We start from the raw sequence: 10,362 nt of genomic DNA, 5'->3' as shown, positions 1-10,362 counted from the left end.
GCTGGAAGTGGAGCTGTAGAGAACTAACCTTGAGCAGAAAAAAACAAAACCAAGAACACTTCAGGGACAGCACCCAGGTCCTGAATTCAAGTCCCAAAACTGACATTAAAAAAAAAAAAGAGGACTGGGAAGGTGGCTCAGTGGTAGAGCACCTGCCTTGCATGCATGAAGCCCTGGGCTCGATTCCTCAGCACCACATAAGCAAAAAGAAAAAAGCTGGAAGTGGCGCTGAGGCTCCAGCGGTAGAGCGCTAGCCTTGAGCTGAAGAGCTGAGGGACAGCACCCAGGCCCAGAGTTCAGGCCCCACAACTGGACTCCCCCTCCCCAAAAAAAAGAAAGAAAGAAATAGAGGAGTATAGTTACCTAGGGGAGTCCTCAGTCTGAGAGAGGGCAAATGTCTTTGGGAAGCCTGATTCAGAAGGTAGCTCCTCTTTCAATGCAGATCCAGATGTGGCTTCACGGTGACTTGATAAGAAGCCTAGTCTAGATCTGATGCGCTCATTCCTCCTACCTCAGGTCATCTACAAGAAGTTCCAAGTGCCCTGTCCTCTGCCATCCAACTTGACCAATGGCACAGGCAACTTCAGCCACGTGGAGGTGATGGAGGAGAACACACATCTGCAGGCAGAACTTGACGCTGCTGCTCTCTGTACCCCAAGCTACTTCACCCTCAACTCACAGGTTCTGAGAGGCCAGGCCAGGGATGGAGGTTGGGAGGAGGTTGATGGGTGGAGGCCTTCCTTGACCAGGTCTCACGTGTCCCCAGACAGCATATACCATCCCCATCATGGCCTTCGCCTTCGTCTGCCACCCTGAGGTGCTGCCCATCTATACGGAGCTCAAGGAGTAGGTGTCTACAGCTGATCGGGGGCGGGGAGGGAGGATAGGGCAGAGCAGGCCTTGAGCTGACTTGGGAGAATGCATGTGATCTTAGGTTGTATGTTGGTTAAGGAGGGGTGGACCTAAGTCATCTGATCTTAGAGCTCTGTAGCTGCCACTAGAAGAGATCACCCTGGAGTATATCTGGGCCTTCCAGTGTGGCCCATCTGCTTACCAGGCACCTCTTCCCCCTACCCTCATACACAGCCCTTCCAAGAAGAAGATGCAACACATCTCTAACCTGTCCATTGCTGTGATGTATGTCATGTACTTCCTGGCCGCCCTCTTCGGCTACCTCACCTTCTATGGTATGGCTGGACCAATGGGGGGCAAGGGAGGAGGCCATGATGGAAGGCAGGGTCCCCCCCAATGCACACACACACACTCTGCATGCCACCATTCCCTTCCTAGCCTACTGACCCCCTCCCACTCCCTGCCCACCACAGACAGAGTCGAGTCAGAACTGTTGCACACCTACAACAAAGTGGACGCATTCGACGTGCTCATCTTGTGTGTGCGTGTGGCCGTGTTGACAGCAGTGACACTCACAGTACCAATCGTTTTGTTCCCGGTGAGCCCAGATGGCTGGTGGTTGGAGCTGTGGATGTGGAGGGAGAGAAGGGTCACAGATGGAGGCTCATGTATGTATGGCTTTTCCCACCTGCTCTAGGTACGCCGAGCTATTCAGCAGATGCTGTTTCAGAACCAGGAGTTCAGCTGGCTGAGACACGTGATCATTGCCACTGGCTTGCTCACTTGTATTAACTTGCTGGTTATCTTCGCCCCCAACATCTTGGGCATCTTTGGGATTATTGGTAAGAAGCTGATCTTGTTTTAGAAGTTAGGGATCATGCCGGGCACTGGTGGCTCACTCCTGTACTCCTAGCTACTCAAGAGGCTGAGATCTGAGGATCACGGTTCAAAGCCAGCCCAGGCAGGAGAGACCGTGAGACTCCTATCTCCAATAAACCACCATAAAACCAAAGTGGCGCTGTAGCTCAAGTGGTAGAGCACTCGCTTTGAGCTGAAAAGCTGAGGGACAGCGCCCAGGCCCAGAGTTCAAGCCCCACGACTGGACCCAAAAAAAAAAAAAAAAAAAACAATCAAAGTCAGCCCAGGCAGACAAATCCAAGAGACTCTTATCTCTCATTAACTAGTGAAAAGCCAGAAATAGAGGTGTGGCTCAAATAGTAGAAGTTCCAGCCTTGAAGCCGGGCGCCGGTGGCTCATGCCTGTAATCCTAGCTACTCAGGAGGCTGAGATCTGAGGATCATGGTTCAAAGCCAGCCCGAGCAAGGGAAGTCCGAGAGACTCTGATCTCCAATAAACCACTAGAAAACCAGAAGTGGCACTATGGCTTAAGCAGTAGAGCACTCGCCTTGAGCTGAAGAGCTGAGGGACAGCGCCCAAGCCCAGAGTTCAAGCCCCAGGACCAACCAAAAAAAAAAAAAAAGTTCCAGCCTTGAGCAGACAAGGCTAAGCAAGAAGTGTGAGGGCCTGAGTTCAACCCAGTACTGGCACACACAAAAAAAGTGTGGAGGGGAGTGTATTATTTCTTGGAGCCCCAGAATCAGACAGCATAAAACTCTCCTGATGAGAAATGTTTGATCTTATTTCTTTCTTAATTTTTTTTTTTTTTTTTGCCAGTCCTGAGGCTTGAACTCAGGGCCTCAATACTGTCCCAGAGCTTCTTTTGTTCAAGGTTAGCACTCTACCACTTAAGCTACAGGGCCACTTTTGACTTTTTCTGTGTCTGTGGTACTGAGGAATCAAACCCAGGGCTTCATGCATGCTAGGCAAGCACTCTCCCACTGAGCCACCTTCCCAGCCTGGAATGTTTGATCTTCCTGAAGGATCTGCCCGCAAACTTTAATCCATGATCTTTATAGGGGCCACCTCTGCTCCATGCCTCATCTTTATCTTCCCTGCTATCTTCTACTTCCGAATCATCCCCACTGAGAAGGAGCCTGCTAGATCCACACCCAAAATCCTGGTTCGTAGGGGGTTGAAGGCTGGGAGGCTGGTGTGGGGCTGGGAAGGGGTGGGGGGTGAGGTCTCTAGACCTTTGATGTGATTCCCATTTTTGGATTCCACAGGCTCTTTGTTTCGCCGTGGTTGGCTTCTTACTAATGACCATGAGCTTGAGCTTCATTATCATTGACTGGGTCTCGGGGACCAGCCGACATGGAGGAAACCACTAAGGATGACTTCCATCTACTTCTGTCTACACATTCTAGCACCCCTGGTCCAGACTCTCCAAGCCCCTGCTCCCATCCTGTGGCCAGGTTGGAGGGGGGGGTGAAGAGGGGGGGAGGAGAAAGACAAGGGAGACAGACTCATAAACACCAGGGCCTTTGGCCCTGCCCACATCCTCTTCTGTGGAAGGTTTTTGTTAAAGAGCCAGGAGCAAGGCCCTTCGGCCACCACCTGCTGAGATCCTGCGCTGCAGGGGGGCTTCCTGAGCAGGGAACAGGGTGGGGTTGTGGCCTCAGATCTCACCCAAACCCTTCATCTCCCCCACCCCCTCCCACAGCTGCATACACTGAAGTACAACATCTGGCTATTTAGGTGGTCCAGAAGCCTACTGGGACACTTAGAACTGGAACCCAGAGCTGGAAACCCAGCCTCCCCCCAACACCCCCTTCATGGCCAGAGTTGTGCCCCAAGAGGGCTTCTGTCCCCCAGCTCATTATTATTCCCTTTCCTCCTTTTTAACCTTTTGGCTCATTTTAGAAAACTTGGACCAAGTGGCTCTTCTTGTCCTCTTCTATCTCCTTCATAAGAGGGGCTCTTCCATACCCCATAGCTTGGGCCAGGAGGTTCTGCTGTGGATGGGGTATACATCTCCAAAGGGGTCACTGCCCCTGTCCATTCACCAGTCCCAGGGAGGCTGGGACTCCCAAACTCAATTCCTGGATCCATATCTCACATTCCACTACTAGGAGAAGAAAGGCTGAGCCCAGAGTCTATCCTGCCCCTGGGAACCAAAGATCCCCTGCGCCCCAAGACTGGGACAGGGGTGGGGAGGCTAACGGCCCTCTTTTATAAATATTATACAGAAGACAAGTTGTGCTTTTTTATATTCTTGGTCTCCATGGTCTGTGGGTTCCTGGAAAGCAGGGTGGGGATTCAGGATACATATGGTAATAGAAACACACACACACACACACACACACACCCCATCTTCTTGCCTGAATGAGGGTCAAGCAGGGGAAGACCCCCACTCACTCAACCTTCCTGCCTTCCAGACCAACCAGTGGAATGCTCAGACCCAGCTCTGGAGCTAGGCCAAGCTCAGCACAGACCTGCTTTCTCACGGGGTGAGGTGGGGAGGAATTAATGAGGCCCCAGGAAGTGGGACAGAGAGAGGCCTCCAGAAGCAAGCAACGTGAGGTGCATCCCCAGCAGTTCCAGAGAGGGTCTGAGCTGGGGGGGGACAGCAGAGCCATGCAGAAGCCCCAAGTGGGCCTCCTACCTTTCCCTGACTCCCCAATTACTGTGTCAACCTTCTGCCAGGAGACCAAAAAGAAAAGAAAAAAATCCAGGGAGCTAAAATCTTTATTGATAGTAAAATCTACTATGAATAAAGATGAATGAGTGAGTCCTTGGAATGGGGTGGGGGGTCTCTGAGTGGCTGGGAGAAGGAAAAGGCAAAGGCAAGGCAGGCAGGGGCTACAGGGAGTCGTGGCCTGAGCATCAGGTGCCCTGGCCTGGGCCCAGGAGGCAGAGGAGACTGGGAAACTGCCCACTGCCTTGAGCAGGCCTAAACCAGCTGAATCACAGCAGGATGGACCTGCTCTGGCCTTGGCACCAAACTCTCATTAGGAGAGACCCTGCACCAGGCTAGGCCACTGTGGTAAGGACAGCAGGAAAAATCCAGTTTGAACTCGCAAGGCAGCTGCCAAATCTGGAAACCCCTGAAGAAAGAACTTCCTCAAGCTGGTGGCTATTTGGCCCTGGGCAGTGCCAGCTGGGCAGAGGGGGCTTCCTGAGTCTTATTCCCATTATCTCCAGGCGCCTGACTCCAGCCTGGGGACTCACCCAGGAGTCTGATGGCTCCAGGAGAAGGCTGGACACTGACCTAGAGACAGAGGCAGCCCAAAATGACCCTGGGAGAGTTTCCGACCTCTTCCCTACAGATGGGGCTATAGCTCTGCCTGGAACCCTTGGCTCTAGGAGAGTGAGAGAAATAACAGTCAAATCCTGAAGACAGGCAACCCCTGGGGGGAGGGGGAGTGTCTTTCCACACACTGTCTACATTCAAGCCCAGTACTGGTGGCTCACACCTGTGACCCTAGCTACTCAGGAGGCTGAGATCTGAGGATCACACTTCGAAGCTAGCCTGAGCAGGAAAGTCCATGAGAAAAAGAGTCTCACAGAGACTTTTCTGCCCTGACTGGCTTTGAACCGTGATTCTCAAATCTCAGCATCCTGTGTAACTAGGATTACAGGTGTGTGCCACTGGCATCCAGCTGAGCTACAACTTTGAGGAGGAAAAAAAAACTCAAGTGATTCAGGCACCAGTGGCTCACGCTTGTAATTCTAGCTACTCAGGAGGCTGAGATCTGAGGCTCGAGGTTCAAAGCCAGCCCAGGCAAGAAAGTTCATGAGACTCTTAACCTCCAATAAGCCACTCAGAAAACCAGAAGTGGCGCTGTGGCTCACGTGGTAGAGCACTAGCTTTGAGCTGAAGAGCTCGGGGACAGCACCCAGCCCCAGAGTTCAAGCCCCACAATCGACAACAACAACAACAAAATCAAGTGAGAGGTTGAGGCCCTGAATTCCAGTACACACACACACACACACACACACACACACACACACACACAGAGTATTTATTGTAACAGGTATTTTTTCAGCACCTGCAAGCTTATCAATGACCAGATGCTTTCCTTAACCCATCCATCCCAGATAGAAAGTTGGATTCAGAAAAGAAATGTAAAGCACAACCACTAAATCATATCACTTGATAGAAGATGTTAGTACTATGGGAAATACAAATATCCCCAAGGTAAGAGCAAGAGGGAAGGGGGTCAGGGGGTAGGCCAAAGTGGGCCTCACTAAAGATCGACTTTTCATCTGAGATTTGCAGAAAGAAAGAAAGCATGTGGATGCTTCCAGGGGAATGCATTAGTCAGCGGGATAAGCCAATACACAGCCCTGAGGCAGAATGTGCCTGGCATGTGAGAGGAACTACCAGGAGGCCACTGGGGCTGGGGCTGGGGCTGGGGCTGGGGCTGGGACTGAGTGAGACAAGAGACTAGAAGACTAGACCTTATAGGAGGGACTACATAGATCAAGATGCATTGTACTCATGAACTGTGTATGTTGAATGGATAGTCCCTTGTGCAACTATTTAAAGATTGTGTTGTGAAGTTATATAGAAAATATATAAATGAAGTATGCATACATATATACATATGACCCTGAACCTGGTGGGAGCCTAATGAGGAGGAATATGTATGAGGCCCTATAGGCCACTGTAAGAACTCTGAATTTATCACTGGATAAGAATACCAGGTCTGGGAAAGTGGCTCAGTGGTAGAGTGCTTGCATCACATGCATGAGGTCCTGGGTTCGAATCCTCAGCACCACATAAGCAGAAAAAGCTGGAAGTGGCGCTGTGGCTCAAGTGGTAGAGCGCTAGCCTTGAGCTGAAGAGCTGAGGGACAGTGCCCCAAGCCCAGAGTTCAGGCACTACGACCCACAAAGAACTTCGAAGAAGAGAAGGAGCAGGAAGAAGAAGAAGAGGAAGAAGAAGATGAAGACGACAATGACCACCACCACCACTCTGGGCCTGGGCACTGTCCCACTGCATTTCGGCTCAAGACTAGCTCTCTACCACTTGAGCCACAGCACCACTTCCAGCTTTTATGGGGCTGAGGAATTGAACCCAGGGCCTCATGCATGCAAGGCAAGCGCTCTACCACTGAGCCACCTTCCTAGGCCCTCCATGAAACTCTCATCTCCACTAAACCACCAGAAAACCAGAAGTAGTATTGTGGCTCAAGTGGTAGAGTGCTAGCCTTGAGCTGAAGAGCTGATGGACAGCACCTAGGCCCAGAATTTGAGCCCCATGACCAACAAAAAAGAAGAAAACCAATGCTGAGTCGTGACAGAAGAGGATCTGATTTGATCATAACTCTTAAATTTTTTGTTTTATGTGTGCGTGTGTATACACCCCAGTCCTGGGCTTAATCTAGGGATCTGGGTACTGTCCCTGACTCTTTTGCTCAAGACTAGCACTCTACCACTTTGAGCCACATTCTACTTCCAGTTATCTGGTGGTTCATTGGTGATAAGAGTCTCATGGACTTTCCTCCCTAGGCTGACTTTGAACTGGGATCCTCAGATCTCAGCCTCCTGAGTATAGGACTCAAGTGTGAGCCCCCAACACATGGCTTGTCCCTTAGCTTTTGTGCTCAAGGCTGGTGCTCAACCACTTAAGCCATAGCTCCACTAATGGTTTTTGGTGATTCATTGGACATAAGAGTCTCACAGACTGTTCCTGCCTGGGCTGGCTTAGAACCTACATCCTCAGGTCTCAGCTTCCTGAGTAACTAGGATTACAGGTGCAAACTACCAGCACCCAGCTCAGAAACTCACTTTCCAACAACTTGTACCAGTGATAATTGATTGCGAGTGATTTAGAAAGAAAAAGTATCCATGAAGAAAAAATTAAAAATCTGAAAGAACAGAACTGCTTTCCAAACCACAGAAGGCTGCAAAATGCCCAATTCTAAGCACAGCAGGAGCTTGGACTGTCTTAGCCAGAGACCTAATTCCCTAGAATTGCAAGAGGCAGCCTCTGCTACCCCCTGGTGGTCAGTGATCTGAGTCTGAGCTGTGTGGTCACACACACACACCCAACTCTACATGTTGAGCCCAGTGAGAGGGATTGTGGACCTGGGTCAGGCCCTGAAGCTTCTGAGAAGGGAGAGAGTGCCTGGGGTCTGGGCCTCCACCCTGGGAATTATGGGATAAGTTCTGCAGGAATCCAGGTTGAGCATTTAGCAGCTGCCTGAACTTGGAGGGACCCAAAGCAAAGGAAGAGGCCAAAGCCCTAGACCCACTCTGTGTGTGTGTGTGTGTGTGTGTGTGTGTGTGTGTGGCTCAAGGCTAGCTCCACCACTTGAACCACAGCTCCACAGACAGCTTTGCTGGTGGTTAACTGGAGTTGAGTCTCCAGCTGGCTGGTGGAAGCCAGGAGGGAAGGTCGTGGAACAGAAGATGTGAAGTGTCAAAACTAAAACGTAAAAGGCCTCTGGGGGATGTGTGAGGGGCTATCCCAAAGAGTGTCTGGGGAGCTGGAGCTAGGTGTGGGGCACCATGGAGGCCTCGAAGAAGATGCCGATCGGCTGCTGTTCTGGGGAGCCAGAGTCCTGGCGGCCACCAAGTGACAGGGTGGGAGGAAGCTGGGGCAAGAGCCGCAGGGGAAGCACCAAGAGTAAGAGATGGAGAAGTTGAGGGAGGATCTGGCCGGACATGGCTCCTGTGCTGCGTTCTGGCACCACCAGGGGGCGCCGCTGCCCCGCCGAGCGCTGCGCAGCCTCCGGTGGACACCGAAACCGCGCGCTCGGGCCTAGAGAGGCCCCGGAAGAGGCGGGGAAACCCTTCCGGCTGAAGCCACTTCCGGCTTCCGTCAGGGTTTCCCCACCCCCCCCTCCCCTCTCCTGGGTGGCCAAGATTGAGAGGATGCGGTGGGCGGGGCAAGGGTGAGAGACTCTGGGAAGGTGGAGGACTGTGGGGTACGGGGTGGGGTACCGCGCGGGCTGGCCTGCTGGGCTCTGAGGTGGCTTCCTGTGCAGGTCTGGGCTCCACTCCCAGCCTCTTGGGAACTGGGAGGCTGGGTCCCCTCAGACTCCAGCAAGGGAACAATGCAAGACCCACTGCAGGGGAGATGGAGAGTTGCACGGAGGAGGAGAGCAGGTATAGCAGGTGTCAGGGCTCTGGGAAGCCTTTATTTTATTTAATTGTTATGTATTGGTTTTAATTGTTGCCTGTCCTGGGGCTTGAACTCAGGGCCTGGGCTCTGTGCCTGAGCCTCTCTGCACAAGGCTAGTGCACATCCGGCTTCCCCCCCCCACCTCCCCCTGTGTATGTGGTACTGAGGAATCGAACCCAGGGCTTCATGCATGCTAGGCAAGCACTCTGTCACCAAGCCACATTCACAGCCTGGTTTTATTTTTTTGGTGCTGGGGCCTGGGTGCCAATCCTTTACGCCTTTTCTTCTGCTCAAGACTAGTGCACCACCACTTCAGCCATAAATCCATTTGCAGCTTTTTGTTGGTTTATTGGAGATAAGCATCGCTGTAGTCCCAGCTACTCAGGAGGCTGAGGGCTGAAGAGCACAATTCAAAGTCAGTCCAGGCAGGAAAGTCTGTGAGACTTATCTCCAATGAATCACAGAAAAAGCCAGCAGTAAAACTGTGGCTCAAGTGGTGGACTGCTAATCTTGAGCAAAAGGAGCTCAGGGACAGTGCCCAGATCCAGAGCTCAAGCCCCAAGACTGGCAAAACAAAACAAACAAGCAAAACTCTCTTGGACTGCCTTGCCTGGGCAGAGTGCTTGTCTGGGCTGTCTTGGATCCTCAGGTCTCAGTCTCTTTTAAGTAGCTAAGTTTACAAAGTTAGCTGGGACACTTTCAGAAGTATCTTCTTAGTATGTTTGAACGATATCCAGTCCGGAGAGAGGCTAAGCCTGTAGGAAAGGCTAAAAAGGAACGGATCACTCAGCTAACCCGGTTATATTTGTACCCACACATCTAAGCTCCTCACTTTCAAGAGACATAGGACATCATGACTTAACAAGATTCACTTATTCTCACATGGTGGTGCCATATATCCCGTCCCTTACATTCTCATCTTCCTTTCATACTTCTCATAGGTGCAAGCGCCACAAGTGTCAGATTTCAAAGCATATTTGTCTGCTTTGAATAACCCTCCAATAGCCAGGCTCTGGTGACTCCCACCTGAGATCTGAGGTTCAAAGCCAGTCTGGGCAGATATCTCCAAAAAGACCCACTAAAACCTCCAGAAGTAGAGTTGTTGCTCAAGCGGTAGAGCACTAGCCTTGCATATAAAACCCCGGGGAAGGCATCCAGGCCTTGAGTTCTAGCCCCAGGACCTTGGCACAAAAACAAAACAAAAACCCTCCAATAGCTGGATGGGATGGCTCAAGCCTTTATTCTCTGCACTGGGAAGCCTGAAGCAAGTTTGTGGCCAACCAGGACTGCAGATCCAGTTTGAGGCTAACCTGGAGGCTATGTAGCAAGATCATGCCTCAAGCAAACAAAACAAACCCACCCCTCCTGCTGCTAGCCTACAGCTGGGCCTGTTGCAGTGAGACCATGCTGGCCCTAAGCATTGAACCTACCTCAAGACTGAGAAGCCTGGGCTGGGAAGGTGGCTCAGTGGTAGAGTGCTTGCCTTACATGCATGAGGCCCTGGGTTCGATTCCTCAGCACCACATAAGCAGAAAAAG

The 10,362-nt window shown here is 51.5% G+C and overlaps 1 protein-coding gene across 1 annotated transcript in view; it reads left to right on the top strand.

Moving 5' to 3' along the window:
- The window catches only part of Slc38a3 (solute carrier family 38, member 3), an 8,881-nt gene extending 4,923 nt beyond the window's left edge, over nt 1-3,958 (top strand). The window contains exons 7-13 of the mRNA XM_013028054.1: nt 468-681; nt 767-846; nt 1,087-1,187; nt 1,326-1,450; nt 1,550-1,694; nt 2,769-2,872; nt 2,976-3,958. Coding sequence (XP_012883508.1) covers nt 468-681; nt 767-846; nt 1,087-1,187; nt 1,326-1,450; nt 1,550-1,694; nt 2,769-2,872; nt 2,976-3,080 — 874 coding nt within the window. The 3' untranslated portion in view covers nt 3,081-3,958. The remainder of the gene's footprint in view (nt 1-467; nt 682-766; nt 847-1,086; nt 1,188-1,325; nt 1,451-1,549; nt 1,695-2,768; nt 2,873-2,975) is intronic.
- The last annotated feature ends 6,404 nt before the right edge of the window (nt 3,959-10,362 follow it).

Source organism: Dipodomys ordii, unplaced genomic scaffold (assembly GCF_000151885.1).
Source record: "Dipodomys ordii isolate 6190 unplaced genomic scaffold, Dord_2.0 Scaffold107, whole genome shotgun sequence".
NCBI lineage: Eukaryota > Metazoa > Chordata > Mammalia > Rodentia > Heteromyidae > Dipodomys > Dipodomys ordii.
Note: the sequence above shows the minus strand (reverse complement) of the source record. Positions and strands in the feature narration are given on the sequence as shown.